Source organism: Lagenorhynchus albirostris, chromosome 3 (genome assembly GCF_949774975.1).
Source record: "Lagenorhynchus albirostris chromosome 3, mLagAlb1.1, whole genome shotgun sequence".
Classification (NCBI taxonomy): domain Eukaryota; kingdom Metazoa; phylum Chordata; class Mammalia; order Artiodactyla; family Delphinidae; genus Lagenorhynchus; species Lagenorhynchus albirostris.
Window position 1 is genome coordinate 56,357,904 of NC_083097.1, and position 18,898 is coordinate 56,376,801.

At 38.6% G+C, this 18,898-nt stretch overlaps 1 protein-coding gene across 4 annotated transcripts in view; it reads right to left on the minus strand.

Annotated features, from left to right (window-relative positions):
- Window positions 1-18,898, minus strand: part of MRPS27 (mitochondrial ribosomal protein S27) — a 101,589-nt gene that overhangs the window by 65,534 nt on the left and 17,157 nt on the right. For 3 of the 4 annotated variants that reach the window (XM_060143095.1, XM_060143093.1, XM_060143094.1), the window contains 2 exons: window positions 7,433-7,503; window positions 5,324-5,382 (listed from right to left, as the gene is read on the minus strand). In XM_060143095.1, coding sequence (XP_059999078.1) covers window positions 5,324-5,382; window positions 7,433-7,486 — 113 coding nt within the window. In that variant the 5' untranslated portion in view covers window positions 7,487-7,503. Of the gene's footprint in view, window positions 1-5,323; window positions 5,383-7,432; window positions 7,504-12,597; window positions 12,682-18,898 lie in introns of all 4 variants that reach the window. The other variant, XM_060143096.1, reaches the window with a different exon arrangement.

Genomic DNA, 18,898 nt, shown 5'->3' on the forward strand with positions numbered 1-18,898 from the left:
GTTGGGTCTGCTCAGTTAATCTCCACGCCTTAGTCTCTGTGTCAGTAAAATCAAGATGCAAACTGGATTCTTAGCAACACTATAAATTGATAGTAAGGCAAAGGTAAGAAATCTTTTTTCTTCAAAAGCCAATGAGAGGGCATGTGGGTAAGAAGCAGAAATCAATCCTTTGGCAAGGAAAAAAAAAACTGGTTGCTCAATTCCTTTTAAAACTAAAGTGGGACGTATAAAACTCTTTTTAACAAATGTTAAGCATGAATCAGCAGTCAACTTCTCATGCTCACCAATCACTGAGCAGCCTCTTCCTCTTAGCTGCCATTAGCTGTGCTGTGCTCTTACCTTTATCTTCTGTGCCACCAAACCTCTGCTGCTACTGCAGGGGGAACACCGTGGCTTCTCCCCTTGCCAACCCGGGGCTGGAGTGCGGAGGGGGGCGATGATACCAAAATCGAGCAGCGGTGTTCCCACCCAACACCCTCCCAGCGCTAGTCTCCTGATGGACAGCATCTCAGGGCCTGTCCAAATCTCACTTTTCACCAAACCTCTTCCTGCTCCAGTAGGGAGACAAGAGACTGGCTGTATCTAAGTTCTCATTTGGATAACAGAACACATATCAACCATATGCCTGTCTTACTCTATAAGGTCTAACCTAAAATAAAAGACAGACTTCTTTGTAAGAAGAAAAACAAAGAACTAGAAAACTTCAAAAAGCCTGGGGTAAGAAGCAGGAATAAGCCTAAGCAAAAGGCCTTCACAGTGAGGTTTATCACATTTTTTTGTGGCATGAACTCGCGGGCAGTCTGATGGCACCTTCTCGAATAATGTTTTAAATGCACAGGATAACGAAGGAGACCAATTATAGTGAAACAGAGTTATCAAAACATCAAAAAATCCTTGAGATATGGTCACATGTGCTTCTCCATTAACGTATGAAACAAAACTAGCCAGCAGTAGTTTAATTATAAATGCAATTTCTAAGCAGTGATGAGCATAATTTGTCAAGATAGCTGCAACAAATGTAATGAGATATAAAAAAAAATCAATGATTTTTATTGGTGAGAAAGACACAGATGCTGCTAACAGTATTGTGATCTGTTGCCTATATTCACAATTGAAGGCAATGCTAAATACTGAGAGCTGAGTGAAAATAAAAATGTAATTTTATTCTCATCTAAGTTCCCAGAACCCCCTGAATTCTCTCCACCACCCCGATATATAAAGAAGCTGGAGGCACAGCTCTTCTGGCTGAAGTAGAAGCAGAGGGCTGGTGGCAGGACTGTCTGGCCTCTTCCTCACATCGTATTCCTCCCCAAGCCACGCAGCGGAGGCCCCTGTGAGGAACCAGCTCGAGGGCTTCTTGGAAGACAGTTTGCAAACCACTCATAAAGTGATTTATTAGTCAGCCTGCTGAGAGTATCACTGCAAGAGCATGCCTGTGCCTATTTTCCTAACCTCCCAGCCATATCTATACACAGTTTATGAAGTCCCTGGCTCACGTCCTTCTTATCTTGCTTTATTTATTTTTTATTTGTTTCTTTTATTCTCTTATTTTAATGTTTTATTTTGTTACAGCCCAACAGTTCTTAGCAGGCTTTGCTCTCTTATTTCTTAGCTTTCATATTTTGTTTATTTTACTTCAATTTAGCCTTTTTACTGTTGTAATCACTTTTACTCTTGGTTTGTTATAGAGTATTATCAGGTTTTTAAAAAAAATTCCTTTATTGTCAACCTATATCGTTCCTGGTATTAACTGACTTAATCATCTTTAGTTCACATTATTCTTTTGTTTAAAGCATCATTTCCCTTTCCTTGGTGTTTCCATTTTTTATTTGTAAGTGGCAGGGCAGAAGTTGATCAAAAGGTTGTGGGCCCCCAGAGAGGAGCCCAGAGCCCAAAGAGGCATGGTTGAGCATTTTTTCTCCCTCCTGCTATCTAAATAGCAGCCTCTCTTTAACTCTCCTTAAAACATCCCTGGGACTCTTTAATGTTGATGCCCCCAAACTTTTAAACCTGTGTACTTCAGGAGATTCAAAGGCTGAGAGTCTTTCCTGGAATGAGAGGAGGATAACACACTGGCACGTGCCAGAAGCACCCTGAACTGCTTACTTGTTCACCTGACTCAACGGCAGGTGCTCAATTAGCTCTCCACTGATCACCCCAGGTTTCCAAACTTCTTTGGCTCTAACAGCCTTTACATAATCACTGGGGAGATCTGATCACTAGAAGATGAGAGGATGCAGTGATTACATTCTGCTTGCAGAGCCTGGTCTCTACAGACTGAGGCAGGGAAAGATTTGTGCCACTGACAGAGGTGGCAGCCAAAGTCCTGTTGTGGGCCTTCCCCTCAAAGACAGTACTGCCTGGGGAATGAGAAATTCTCCAGGCAGGCCAGGAAGAAGCTATTAGTTGCAGGATTAATGAATTGCTCCTATATTTCCGTATCTTACACCTGTGATTGTTAAGTTTACCCTGAGATATCTAAAGTCATCCCATGTGGAAATGTTAGGCATGGCAACCATGAACGCTGAAGACCTAACTGGTGGAAATCCCAGAGGCCCTCGGTGTCCTCAGGATTAACATTCTTGATTTCAATTAAAGCAGGGAAACCCCAAGAGTTCATAACTTAACCTGCAATTCTGCTGAGGCATTACTATGTTTTGTATATCCTCTAAGGCTGGAAAGCAGGAGTTGATGCTTAGCTGATGCACGAATACTGGCCAGCCTCCATCATCTATACCTGATGCAGCTTTACTGTGCTGTATTTGGTCTCACACACATACAACAGTAATCTCGTGAAGTCATAAAAACATTTCTTTCTTAAAAAAAAAAAAATCTCAGAAAAAGAGAGCTAATTTTCTTGGCAATGGGAGGAGAAAGAACGGAAATAAAACAGTGATAAGTCATGGTTAGAACACTAGTTTTGATTAAGCAAAGGATAGGGAATGTCAAATTAAACAACGCCTCAGATTTAAGATGGACAAGAGTCTTCTATATGACCTATATAAAAACAGGGAGATTTTATGAAGCTTTCAATAAGACTCCAGGCCTCACAAAACTGGACATGATATGAAGAATTAATCACAGAATGTCTTTCTGTAGGACTTAAAATTTCTCAGTTAAACTTCAATGCGTGAAGACAGGGAGACTGTCTAACTTATTCACCACTATATGCCCAGCACCTTGGACAAATTCTGGGCACACAATGGGTGCTCAGTAAATACATGCTGAATATTGAATTGCTGAAATCAATTATATGCTACAGAGGTACAAGTAAATTTGGGACATATTTCTTCTAAGACTATAGCACTGTGTCCTACAGGATGGAATTCTAAAAAATAGTTCCTATTTATAAACTGGAACTATTTTCTGCATTTTCCCATGAACAAAGCAAACAAAGGTGCCAGCCCAAATACACCTTTCACCACTGGCAAAAATAACTACCAAAGGAGCCTTACAGTGCCGAAGAACCACTAAAGGAAGGCAGGGCTTGCTCCCATCAAGGAATCCGTTTATGTTTATCTTAATGAAGGGTAGGAGGGCACTTGCAATTATGATTTCAGCACCTAGAATTTAAACTGCAGACACTGTTAAAGACAATCTTAGATTTTTTTTTTAAGGTTTGGAATCTTATCTACTTGAGATTTGTATTTAAACAGAAAACACCAAAACGGTGGTAGAATCTACCCAATTCAGGAAGAAAAAAAAGAAGCCTTATTACTAGTTTGCAATATCACATGCAAGAAAACTGGATATGTTTTCCCTAATATAAAGAAAGCTTTAAAAAATATATACCCAGATGTAAATAACTGAAAACTCTCTTGATCAAAACAAAGTTAAGGGACTTCCCTAGTGGCGCAGTGGATAAGACTCCACGCTCCCAGGGCAGGGGGCCCGGCTTCGATCCCTGGTCAGGGAACTAGATCCCACTTGCATGCCGCAACTAAGGGTTCGCATGCCGCAACTAAGGAGCTCACGTGCACAACTAAGGAGCTGGTGACTCACAACTAAAGAGCCTTCCTGCAGCAGCTAAGGAGGTGGCAAGCCGCAATTAAGGAGTCCACCAGCCGCAACTAAGGAGCTCACCTGCCGCAACTAAATAAATAAATAAATATTTTTAAAAAAACCAAAGATCGAATGGGAAATTCTAATACAATGTTCACTGGAAACATTTTAAATTTCAGCCTGAGTCTTTTTTTGCAGCCTAGGAATTGGAACAAATCATAAATCTGATTTTTTAAATCACAATAAAAAGTTAGTTGTAAAAAAAAAAGTTAGTTGTAAGGTATCATTTTGACAGGTCAACTATAAAAATAAATCATAATTTATTTGATCAATCCTTTATTTAATGAACTTTAGGTTATTCCAGTTTTTACTGCTATAGACGGTGCTGTACTGAACATACTTCTTTGTACACAGGGGAGAGTGTAGCTGTAGGTCAGTGGGATTGTTCCCAGTTGTGAGAAAGAATGAAGTAAAGGTAGTAATGTAGAGAAAGTGTTAATTGAAAATAGGAGCTGAATAGTACTTAAAGAGTGCATTTCCACCTAAATAAAAAAGGGAGGAAAAAGATAAACAGACATATATTTTTTTCTCCTATCAGACTAACAAAAATCCAGAAGTGTGAAAATACCTCTGTTGACCAAGCTGTAGAAACAGGCCTCTTTCATACACTGCTGGTGGGAATGTAAATTGGTAAGACCCCAATGGAAAGCGATTTGGCAACAGCTATTGAAATTAAGTATGTATATATATATACATGTGTATTATTACATTTACATATGTATTAAATATACATACTTATGAGAACTATGTGCAAAATTACCTATGTAAAAGGTTATTAATTATTGCATTGTGCATCATACAAAAAGAGAGCACAAACAACCTAAAGGCCCTACAATAGGGAACTGGTTTAAATAATATATTCATAGTATGGAATGTGACAGTTATAAAAGATGTCTAATCTCTCTATACACTGATATGGAAAGATCTCCAAAGCACAAAGTTAAAAAGCAAGGAGTTGGGGGCTTCCCAGGTGGCGCAGTGGTTGAGAGTCCGCCTGCCGATGCAGGGGCACGGGTTTGTGCCCCGGTCCGGGAAGATCCCACATGCTGCGGAGCAGCTGGGCCTGTGAGCCATGGCCGCTGAGTCTGCGCGTCCGGAGCCTGTGCTCCGCAACGGGAGAGGCCACAACAGTGAGAGGCCCGCGTACCACAAAAAAAAAAAAGCAAGGAGCTGAACATTATATACAGTACTTACCACCTTTTGTGTTAAAAAAAGGATGTGAAACAAGAGAATATATAGTCAAATGAAATGGAAAACTTACTTGTACAGGTAATACTCTGCATGGTCTATCTCTTCTCGAGATGAAATGTTGTCCACAAACTAAAAGACAAAAAAAGAAACCTTTGGTTGAATATAAATTATGCCATATATTGAGCCTAAGTCACACACTGACCTTAAAAATAAAACACGCATTTTATTAGAACAGTGTTCATGTAGTGTGGCTCCATCCTCAAAACCACTCTATGTTAATGCCAACAAATAATCTACAACGGCCTCTCTTTTTCAATACGTAGAACAACCTTGGTTAGAAAAACTGTTTAAAAACTAAACGTTAACCTTGCTCAGAACAAGAGAGAGCTCCTCTTAGTGTATTTATAATTAGTCACTGGTATTTCCCATTAACTTTAAACCCTGATATTTTCTCTATGTTCCAAACTCCAAATACATGGGAACACATAGTTGAAAGGATGAAGACTCTAATGGCTGAAAAAACATGGCCCAAGAGAGGAAAAGTCTAAATTTAGAGAACTCAGTCTTATAACCATTTTTCCTATCTGATTTGGTTCTACTACAGACCAGTCAACCTGTGATTCTTCTACCAGCAAAGTCTCCCCTCGAACCACAAACTCCTTCAGTGTGCTCAATTCTAAACCAGAGAAACAAACAGAAAAGACTCTTCTAAGGAGGAATTCTACTCTAAAGTAAAGACTCAGAGGAAAAAGGGTGAAGTAGGAGATAATGGATATAGTGAATATAATTAAAACCTCGGGAAGAAGGAGAGAAAAGTAAAGAGGGGGAGACTTAATGGATCTCCCCCTTTTTAGGACTTATAGACTTGATTTAGAAATCTCATTAAGGGGCAGATAAAATATAGTTCCAACACAGGACCTGAAGTTGAGAACCAGCTCTCCTGACTGCATGCTGTGTGGCATAAACAGACGGCACAGCCCCTCTGGAACTCAGTTGCTCCATCTGCATAAACAGAATAAAGGCACCTGCACTGAAGAGGACGAGGCTCCAACGAGAAAGTGTACATGAAAGCTCTTTAAACTCTGAAGTGCTGCCTAAACAAACACCAGGCATTATGGCATACAGAGATTTTATACATCATGTAAGGGATGAACCAGTGGTCTTTCAGTTCCCCTCCAATATGAAAATGATAAGTCTATAAAATTTAGGTTATAACCTAGCTAAACAGTTCCCCTACTAAAAGGAAAATATCAAGGAGCAGAAAGAAAGGACTCAAGACTAAAAAGGATGATGGTTTCTCTACTTTTCTTCTCCTAGATTTAAGTCTCTTGAATTTTATGGTGCCATGAATTTCTACAAAGAGTTTTCATATCTAAGATCTCAATTTAGCGTCACATCAGCCCTATGAGGAAAATACTACTGTCCCCATACTGAATATGAGAAAATTGAGAGGGGCCCACTTGCCCAATGTCATAAAGCAAATTCATTAAGACAAGATAAGATCTATTTAAGGGAGGCAACAGAAAAGAACTTCAATGTCACAGAGATCTGGGTTTGAAGCCCAATTTTTCCACCTATGAACTGTGTGAACTTGGGAAAGTCATCAAGCTTTCTGAGTCTTACATGCAAAATGGAGATAACAATGCTTACCTCATACGGCCGCTATGAGAAGAGCAAGATAATGTAAGTTAAGAAACTAGTACAACAGCTGGCATAGAAGGTGATCAGTAATGGTTACTCTCAAGTCCAATTCCTGACTCCTAGCCTAATATTATTCTCCCATCCATTGCTCTGTAGCAGTTTAACATTAACATTAATATCCATTCTTTTATAGACTTTCTCAACTACCAAAATTACTTCCAATATTAACAAGTAAATACTATCACTTTGAAGGGTATATCAACTTAAAAAAAAATCATGATACCAAATCCTGGAAAAATTAAAATAAACCAGATACACAACAGTAATCACTGATACTGGAGTCTGATAAATTTATTACCTTTTATTTTAGTCAAAGAAATTTGCTACTTCATCATAAAATACCTATTAGCAACTACAAAAACATACCATACTCTGGGAAAATATATCCTAAGAAAGACAGACTTTATTTACAGAGACTCATGTATATAAAGTGGCTTTCTTGCCTTCTTTCTCTTTCTTTATATTTAAGTTTTCTTACCCGTGATATTGTTAAAGAACTAACAGGCAGCTTTCTCTCATATGTTTTATCCATTAAAGATGCCAGATCAGCTGTGAAGACAAAGAAGAAAAAAGAACCTTGTTAAATATATGTATTTCTTAAGAAAAATCTAACAGATACAACTCCTGCCAGATGGCTGTCAACATTATGAAGTCAGTATTAAAACAGATGCTCTTTCTTGCTCTTTTTTGAAATTATTTTTATATAAATTAAAGAGGATAGAGAAATATTAGTATAATTTTTTAAGTATTTACTTGATTGAAGAAAGGATTATTTTTAAAGTCCTAGCATAGATTTAGCTTTAAAAAAATGGATCAGTAAAATATCTCTTGAAGGAGATACAAGAAAGTGTTATTATTGACAGACTCCAGGCAAAGGAGGGCCAAGATGGTAGGGGGGCAAGAAAAGGAAACTCTTCATTGCTTACACATTTACTCCTTTTGCATTTTGAACCAGGTAGATATATTAGCTGTTCAAAAATGTTTTAAGTTGGAACTTATTAAATTACTTTTATACATTCCCTGAACGAATCACAGGGGCCAGGCATTCTGCTTATAATTAATGATTTTCAGCCTGAAATATTCCTATTCTGATTCCTTTTACCAGAACATCCATACAAATACTTGGTATTCCTGAGATTACACTGCCATCTCAGAGTCTAAAAAGACCTGGAATAACAGGCAACATACTCTTCAAAATAATTATTTCATACCTCCTCATTGCTCCTAGAACTTAAAATGTGTGTCTTTCCCCTTCTCCGCTCACTCTCACTCTCAGCTCATGATTTTGTGTCTTATCTCCCTAAGCATAAAACAGAAGCAATCATGGGAACTTTACCCTCCTACCATCAGGTCTATCAGGCTACCAGCATCTGTATCCATATACCCTGCCTCCTATTTTTTTTAAACAAAGGATGAACTTTATTAAACAAACAAAAAACAAAAATTTCCTTTGACCTCCTATCGCTCTCCAGCTACTTCTCCTTTGCTCTGCTCCCGTCAGCAGCGAGATGCCACAACAGAGTCATCCCCAATACAACTGTCACCACTTCCTTAGTTCCATCCTCCCTTGAACTGACTCAAATCACATTTTGGTTTCCATCACTCTACTGACACCAAAGACCACCTCTACTTTGTTAAATCCAGTAGTTAATTCTTCATCCTCATCTTACCTCACCTCTCACTAACAATTAATATAGTTGAGCATTCCGTTCTTCATGAAATGCTCTTTTCTCTCTTTCTTGGGTTCCTTTGTAGGATCTCCTCTTCTTGACTTCTTGATGTTGACGTGCCCTAAGTCTGAGGAGCAGACTCTTCACCATCTGCTCGGTCTCTGGGTATCTCATTCTCTCCCTCCCATAGCTTTAATCATCATCTACAGACTACTGACTCCACACATATATGCCTACCCTGACTTCTTGTGACTCCAAACTTGTATTTCCAACTACATGGGTGACATCTCTATGTGGGTGTCTAATAGGTCTCTTAACATTACATGTCCTCTTAATTCTCCAACCTTCCACTCCAAACCTGCTTTTCTCCAAACCTTTCCCAGCTCAGTAAATGGCCCCTACGTTAACTGGCTTACTCAGGCCAAAAACTAAGGTGTCATCCCTGATCCCATTCTTTCTCACTCTCTGTAACCATATGTCAGCAAATCATATACGCTCTAGATCTGAAATATAAATATATATATATAAGTAAATCAGATCCTGTCATTTTCTTTTCTCAACCAGCCAATAGCTACCTATCACACTTGGAATAAAATCCAAAATATTTTCTATGATCTATAAATGCCTATATACGCTGGTCTGTGTTTGGCTTTTTGTTTTTTCTCTTTTACACTTAGAAGTAAAAATCATGAAGGCAAGGACTTAATTCACTGATATATTCTCAGTTCCTAGAAAAGTTCTATAAAAGGCACTCAATAAATATCTAAAGAAATAAATAAAAGGAATAAAGCAAGGGAGGGAGAGAGAGAGGGGAGAAAGAGAGGGAGGAAGGAAAAAGAAATGCAGTTATCTCTTGGTGTCCACATGGGACTGGTTCCAGGACCCACTGTGGATACCAAAATCCACAGATGCTCAAGTTCCATAGCTGGCTCTCCGCATCTGCGGATTCAACCAACTGCATCATGTAGTGCTGTGTGGAAAAAAATCCACATATAAGTGGACCCACAAAGTTCAAATCCATATTGTTCATGGGTCAACTCTAACTGCAGTTCCAAGTTTTTTTTTACTCCCTGGTGGAAGAAATTAGTATTAAGCAAAACGGCAACAGGTAATCAATTGACAAGTATTTGTTAAAGACCTATTGCTGTCCACTTAACCGATATTTTTCTCTTTTCTTTCCCTGGGATAATGCTCTCAATGACTCAGTAGCTACCACGGAAAAGGAACTTTGCAAAACCACTAAAACCTGATATGATGTAAAAGTAATTACTTTTCTTATGACTATCTTATGACTATCTTTTCTTATGACAACCCCTTAAAGGGGTTGGTACCATGTGAGTTAAAAATTTTAAAACACAAATACACATATACAAAGAAGTCCCTAAAACCTCTTTATACTAAGGCAAATTAATATTGTTAAATCTAACTGCTCACAGAATGATATTAAACAGCATTCCCATGATACCAAATCTTTATGATCTCTTCATAATAGAGGCTCTTGTGTTGAGATGACAGGCAATATAAAGAATCAACTAACCCTTTACTCAAAATTTAAATTTTAACTAAAAAATGCAGGATCAGGATCTACTGGCCTAATTAAAATGACCTCCATTTCCTCATGGGTTTCATATAGTACACAGCATATAACAAAACAATGGATTGAGCGGGCTTCTGTAGTGTGATAAGTCAAGATTCCATTTTAATCTTCTACACCAAGATATCCTCAGTCAAGTAAAATCGGCTGGGGCCTCAAAAAAGGCAACAGCTGCACAGCCAGCATCTGATGAATAATATTTGCATATTATAAGTCAGAGAAAGGTTTGCTGCTAAATATAATATGCAACCAATCACCTCACATGACAGCACTAGCGTGATGAATGAGGCAGAAAACTGCGCGGAGCAGGGATGGCCGTGAAAGCTGGGGCAGCTGCAGCCTGCAGAGGGCCAGTGCCACAGGCTTCTGGACCATGGTTTCAACAGTCAAAATCACTCTTCGTGTTTCAGTGAGGGGCCAGCAGATGCCCAGGTTTTATTCAAAGGGATGTGCCAAAGAAGATGCTTTCCTGCCTGTCACTCAGCTCCTCAGGAATATACATTGCAGCGGATGGTTGTGGTCAACAAAGACTATAAAGGAAAATGGGTCTGAAATTTGAATTCCTCATTGAATTCTTCATTAACAAAACTTAAAGCTGTATAGACAATGTGGAAGTATGTCCAGAAAATGAAATGTATACTAGTATAAAAATGTTTTTGTTTGAAGAAAACAATACCATTGATAATCTAAGGACATAAAGGATTTTCCTGAGGACCCTGCACTATTCGAAGTATAGGAGTGTAATCCTGGTTAAGGATCTGAACCCCTAAGAGGCTTTAAGACTTTAAAACGTCAGATTCCTAGGCTTCACACCCAGAGGGTGATTCTAATTCCATAGGTTTGAAGTGAGACCACAGAAACACAAATTTTTAAACAAAAGCCCCAGGAGATTGTGATGTAGCCTGGCAAGCACTCGAGTGAGTTAGTTTGAGAACTACCAGAGGGAACACAAAAAGGATGTTGCTCCTAAGTTCGAAGATGATATTAAACTGAATTCCACCTCAGCAATAAGGTGGACTAAATAGCCTTTAAAAAATTCCCCCTACTATAAAAACAAAACACCTAAATAAAATGTTAAAAAAAATTCAAATATATGACTGAGCTTTCAAGAAGATAGATGTAATTGTCAGCGGCTAAAGGCAGGATGGGAGCACAAACCTTGAGTGTTTTAAGGGACTACTAAGGGTAGCAGTCACCTGAAAGCATCCGCAGGTCCGCAGGGAAACAGAGCTGTGGTTTTAATGACTTACAGGGAACGGAGGATAGAACCAAGGCCTCTGTAAGATAGGAAGCTGTTTCAAAGATCCTAGGTAAAGCCAGAGCTGCCTAAGGCTACACCTGTAGTGAAGGTGAACTAGAAAGTAATGCACCCTGCAAAGGGAAAACAGCAAGGACATCGTCCCCTGAGGATTCTAAACCACAAAGTCAGCCTTCACACCTCTGAGGCCCTAATTATACTTCCTATGTCATACAAGATACACCAACTTGAGAACTATGTTTTAAGTGGTTTAAAGAGTTGATTTTACTATATAAAATTGTAGAAAATACATACTAATCTATGATGACAGAAAATATCAGAGGTTTCCTGGGAATGTGGAAGGTGGGCGGGAAGAAGAGGAAAGGACTACAAAGAAGTAGGAGAACATGTGGGGGGTGGGCGACAGATATGCTTATTATCTTGATTGTAGTAATGATTTCATGGACATATACACACGTACATATGTCAAGACTTGTCAAATTGTACACTTTAAATATGTGCAGTATATTCTATGTAAATAATACGTCAAGAAAGCTGTAAAAAAGAAATTCGATGAATAAGTTAAAGAGCAGGTAAGACACAGGTGAGGTGAGAATTAGCAACCTGAAAGATCTAAAGGAAATTACAAGAAACTAGAAGACTCTGCAGCAAAGATAGATAAAAATGAAAGTATAAAAAAGGAGTTAAGAGATATAGAAAATAGAATAGTAAGGTCTAAAATACATTTAATTGAATCTCCCAAAGAAGTTAATAAAGAGAATGGGGAGAGGTAATAGATGATGAGCTAATTGCTAAGCATTTTTTAGAACTGATAAAAGGAAACACAAAAAATCTCAAGTCAATTAAGTAAAATTAAGCCCACACCATGGTACATTACACTTAAACTGAAGAATAAGAGGACTTTAAAAGTAGCCAGAAAGTACAGACAGATTACTTACAAAGGAAAAACAACTATACCAACAGGTGTTTTCTCACTAGAAACAACAGAAAACAGTAGAATAACATGTTGGGAGTAAATACAATCAAAATAGAATTACGTATCTAGCAAAATTATCTTTAAGATTAACGGAAAAATAAAGACACTTAAAAACTGAAAGAATTTATTAGCAACAAATACTCACTAAAGGAACTTTTTACAAGTTGTGTTTTTCAGAAGACGTGTTTTTGGAAGAAGGAAGATGATCCTTTAAAGAAGACTTGAAATGCTAGAAAGAATGGTAAGTAAATAAAATTAATTTAATTTGGGGGGAAGTTGTTTAAAATAATAATGTCTTATGTGTGTACGTGTGTTTTAAAGGATAAAACTTTAATGTTAGACAATAACACATGGTTGGGGGTTATGTGACTGGACTGAAGGACAGCAGAGTGTGAATAACACTAGAATTTAAGGTAAATATGCATGCTAGAAGTTATGCAGCAACCATCTAAAAGATGTAGATTTAGAATGGTAAAACCCACCATTCTGAAAGAGTAGAAATAGAGGATAGAATTTCTAGAGGGGGAGGAAATGTAAAAAACAAAAACACCACAACCATCCAAAAGAAGATACAAAAGAAAGAATAAAGAAAGATGGGACAAATCACTAACTATGGTAGAAACAAATCCAAATAAATCAACAATCATAAAATGACACTAAATAAACTTTCCAGTTACAAAGACAAAGATTGCCAGATTGGTTTTAAAAATACATAATCCAGCTATATAAATCATATGAACACATGAAGAGTTGAAAATAACTGTATGAAAAATGTACTAAGCAAAAAGTAGCCTAAAGAAAGCTGGTATAGCTATATTAATATCAGACACAATAGATTTAAAGCAAAAAGAATTCATTTTTCAGATTAGGTGGGTCATTACATAATGACCAAAAATTCATTTTTCCAGGAAGATAATTGGTGTGCACCAAAGTAACACAGCTTCAAAGTATATAAAATTCTGAGAAAGAAAATGATAATCTCCTCAATGATCACAAAATCTATAGTAGAGATGTGCTAGGAAAGAAGCCCCTTATAAAGGAGGGTGGTCTCTGGGTCAAAGTTATGATGAGGAAGTTCTCTGAAGGAACGATGGATCCTCTGTTGAACCCTGGGAGCTTTAGGTGAGAAATTATTAGATGGTTTCAGTTTTTCATGATTTCTATGTAACTGTACATCACTGTTACCCATTCAGTCAACACTAAGTTCTTTCTGGGCATGTGCATACCTCACCTAATTTATGTAATTCTTTAAGGACTAGATACAAGTTATCACTGTACTTCCTAGAAGAAGTGATCTGGAAAACACAGGCTAAAACTCTGTTTTTGTTTCAGGGATAGATGACCTATAACATGTATGGAAATAATAGAAGGAATTAGGAAAAATTAACCTAAGAACCATTTGAATATAGATATTTAGCTTTCCTTCTATTTGTCTTTCTGTCACCAGAAGCTTTAAAATAATAAAGAAAAAAATGTGAAGGCAAGCTTCATATACATATATACTAAGACTAAAGGAGGAGGATGTGCAGGCCAGACCCATCTCTAGAACTGCCAGCAGACAGTAAATATGAAGCCTAGTGAATGAATACATGTCACAGACATGCAAATAGGAAAGCAGGCCTCAGAAAATCTCCATCAAGCTTCAAGAGCAGGATTTGAAAAACTACTGCAACAAGCCAAAGGCCTCCACAGCTGAAATGACACAGTAAAACTAAACCTCAGCTAATAAGTGTCCAGCTAATGAAAGATGACCACAGTGCTCAGTTTCAACCTCAATGCAAAAAAAAAAAAAAAAAAAACAAAAAAGCAGTAACTAAAACTGAAAGGTATCTCTTACTTTATGATTATTTATAAAATGAAAAATCAGAAATAGAATATTTAATTCAGTAGGGCTCAGGAACTAATTTAGTTCAAGTCACCTAGTCCCTTGCCCCTGGCAGGATAACCCAAGCAAACTTCTCATGGAACACAGGGAACTTCCCCCATGAGGCCTGCCTTCCTACCAGCACCCTACCCAGTTCCCCAGAATGGTTTTCTCCTGAATCCTATTCACTGTGGGCCCTAATCTATAACAGCTGCTAACTGGCTAATGCTGCGAACTTTCACCCTGTATCTCTCCAGTAGATCTGCATGGCTAATGCAGGAATTTCAGAGACAATGCTTTAATTCAGTGTTTATTTTAACCAAAGGGAAGCCCAGTACAGAAACAGTCTAAAATTGAAATCTTCTGATTTGAGTTGGAAAGCTCAAGAATTCCCAGGGCTCTACAAAGCCTAGCTGGAGAACTACGGCTCTTTCAATAAAATATCAACTGCAATGAATTAAAATGTCTGGAATAGTTAAGTCCATGAGTTCATAATATTAGAAAAAAAAATTAAAACCCTCACTGATAACCTTTGGAGGATGGTAGGAGGTCAATTTATTATTTTCGAAGCTGCCTCTTCCATACAAACTATAACTCAGGATAACTGAACCTGATGAAAGGAAATTCTTTCACAAAAATTTTCTGGGTAATTAATGAGAGAAATGATATAATTAAGATAGCAACATTTTGCAGCTCCTAATGAAAAAATGGATCTAAGCAATGATCACGAATGGCCTTTAACATCACAGTGACAACCAAATGCTCTGTGCCTCTTGACAACAGTAAACAACACTTCCTATGAAGTACTCATGCCAAAAGAAAAAACAAAAAACCCTGCTGAATCTGATCAAGGCTTCCTCTCTAATTGCCAGTTTTATAGGACATATGGAAGGTAGAGGAACGTGTTAAACACCACCATAAGGATGAAAACAGCAAATCTAGAATGTGGGAAACTACAAAAGAGACCTGTTTTCTTCAACAAATAGACTGCCAAGACAGAAAGAGAAACCTATAGATTAAAGTCATCTCAACATATTACAATGTATGGACTTTATCTGGATCCCATTTCAACAAACTGTAAATTAAAAAGAAATTTATAAGACATCTGAGGAAATGTGAACATTGAGGAAATATTTAACGATGTTAAGGAATTACTAATTTTTAGATATGAGAATGGTATTATAGCTATGTTTTTAAAAAAATCCTTATCTATAGAGATATGTATCAAAATATATATAAAATGATCAGATAACAAGAATTTGTTAAAATGTAACCTGGCGATGGGGTAGGGTTTGATGAAACAACACTGGCAGGGAATTGATAACCATTGAAGCTGGGTGACAGACCATGGGTGATCATTATACTATTCTCTCTACCTTTGTATGTTTCCATAAAAAAAGATTTAAAAAGAGGCAAGATAAGAGGGGAACATAACCAACTGCACTGTATGGACCTTATGTGCATAACCATTAAAAAAAATTTACCAGAGTATCAGGGAAATTTGAACACTGACTTGATATTTCATATTTAAATGATTATTAATATTTTAGATGTAAAACGGTATTAAAAATATCCTTATCTTTTAGAGGTATATACTGAAATATTTATGGGTAAAATGATATACTGTCTGTGATCCGCCTCAAAATCATCCAAAGGATCAGGATGGGGAAATAAGTAGAAGTAGAAATGAAAATTGGCCAGGAGCTGATAACTGTTGAAGCCAGGTGATGGGTAAAGAAGATTCCTTATACCATTCACTCTACTTTTGTATGTTGTACATTTTCCATTATAAAACATTAAAAAAAAATAACCTACAGTGCTAGAAGTCAGAATAATGGTTACCTTTGAAGAGGGTAATGGGAGTCACAATAAGGGTTTCTGGAGTGGTAGGAACCTTCTATTACACAGGCTTGTTTACTTTGTGATAATTCATCAATCTGTACATTATGATTTGTGCACTTTTCAGTATATTATACTGCAATCAAAAAATATTTTTTAAAAGCAAGAGATCCACTACTTCAATGCAAGAGAAGACACTAAGGTAGAATTACAGGTACTACAGCAATCACTAAGAAAGTTTAATGAGCAGAAAGGCAAGAGGATACTGTATGGCCCTAAGCAAATGCTGGGATCTGGTCTCATTTTTCCTATCTCTTAAGGGAAATAGCAGCTGCCTCGGCCGCTGTTGTGGAGCATTAAACGTAACAGTGTGTGTGAAAGTGCTTAGCACAGACACGGGGCACACATCTAGCAGTGAACAAAAGCTGCCTTTTGACTTTTACGTCAGAGGACCCAGCCTGCATTCATGGCCTGCTTGCCCTCTAGACTGCAGTATACGTATACGGCACTCGTGGTGTTAATCTATACCTCCGTAGTAATAAATTACTCTCAGACGGGGAGCTGGGTAGATACCCATCAGACCTCCGCCAAGGCTCTAACAGAAAACCACTAATGAGACTGAACAGAGGAGGCACCACAGCAGCACGACCATCGAGAGAATCCAGCAGGTCTCCTCCGCAGTATTCGGCATGGACGCAAAACCGCTTCAGACCAGGGAAGCCCACGCCCACGCCCACGCCCACGCCCACATCCAGGCACAGTCCCTCCCGAGCCGCGATCCACTCCACCCCACTCCACGCCCTCCAATGGGGACGCGCGGAATAAAAGCCTCATATCGCCCCCTCCTCCCTCCCCCAATCAGCAAGCCCGCACCAGATCACAGCGCCCAATCACATTGCTCCACATGCCGAGGGCAGCCCTCCGCGCACGCGCGCATGGAGAGGCTTCCCAAGGCCAGCGCCCAAACGCCGGGCTCCACCGGCTGCGCGCGTCTCCGCAGAGGCCACACTGCCATCTACTGCCCGATCATCCGCATGTAGCCCCAGGCGTACTGCCTGATTCTCTGGGCCCATACCCCAGCCCAAAGGCTCAAATAAGAATTAGGGAAAACATGCAGTAATATCACGTATGAACGCAAGTTTTAATTACATTCTCTTACACAGAAGAAAAAAAATATTGTCTCTAACAGCCTCTTTTTCTTCCAAGCAGTTTGAGTTTCAAAACCTCATCTCACCTCACAATCTAATGTTTTATATATGAGTAAAATCAAGGGGCCTAGGGACTTGTTCCTTTCACATATTTCTGGAGTACCTACTATATGTCAGGGTATTACCTGGGGTGGGCATTATCATCCCTAATTTATAGATATAGGAACCGAGTTAAGGGACAGTTTCTGAAAGCTGGCAGAGCTGGGGTTCACAGCCAGCTGTCTTTCCCTCCAAGTGCAGACTCTTCACCACATCACACTGCATAATGAAGGTACAAAGTGCTGTAAGAATACAGGATGAGGAAAAAATCAACTGCCTCAACAGGGACTCAGGATGTACAGAGAGGATTATTAGCAGGGTGGTATTCAGTAAATGGTAGCTGGTACATACTGCTTTTCTAAGTACATTAATCTTAACAGAGAGGAGACAGTTACCTCCATGTGATACTTATTCATTGCAGATTATGCTCATTCTTTGGCAAAAAGCATCTGCTCACTCAGGAATCCATGACAGTTTTCCCTAGGTTTGTCTCCGAATAACAGAGATGACCCATACCAAGGCACCAAATATAATGGTCTTGTTTCCTAATTTTCCCTTCATACCTAGGAAAGTGTTAATAGCTTATATGAAATTCTTCGTTCTCGTTTCTGCACTTCCATAGCACTTTTCTTATGATTCACATATGGTACATCAGAACGAGCTCTGCAATATAATTAACTTAGCCCATTGTGCTTTCATCACTAGAACAGTGGTTCCCAAAAGAAGTACCAAAAGGCCCTCAAGGGCATTTTAGAATATAGGGGGGTATCTTTTTGACTGTCTAAATGACTGCAGGCCATTACTGGCACTTACTGGGTAGAAGACAGGAAAATTACATAACTTGCAATCCCTAGACTGATGGACACATCAAAACACTGTCCCTGTTGGGAGCCAGTGTTTTCAGTATGGAAGGGAGATACAAACATGGACTAGAGGAAGGCAAGGAAGAACTCTGTAGAGATGAACTGGAATTGCAGGTTTCAGAATGATTTTTTCATAATTTGTAAACTATGTACATATAAGCTTATATGCATGTATGTGCACATGTTTATGTGTACATGTATACATGTTTTTCCTAGCTCTGTCCACTGAATGGGCAAAGAAGCAAAAATTCCATAGTAGCAAGGGGGACACCTAGTGCACAGATCTTGGTTTCTAATACCACTCCCTAGTAAAAGGAACCAGTGCTCCTTGGAGAAATACAGCTGACCCTTGAACAAAACAGGCTTGAACTGTGCAGGTCTATTTACACATGAATTTCTTTCACTAAATGCGTACTACAGGATTACATGCATGATCCGCAGTTGGTTGAATCCGTGGGCAGAAACTTGGCTAGGAAGAAACCACATATACGGAGGACCAACTTTACGTTATATGTGGATTTTTGACTGCATTGAAGGTGGGCTCCTTTAACCCCCATTGTTTAAGGGCTAACTGTAATTGATTTCAGGGCTAGAGCAAGAAAGGTACAAGATGGAACACTGGGAGACAGCTTG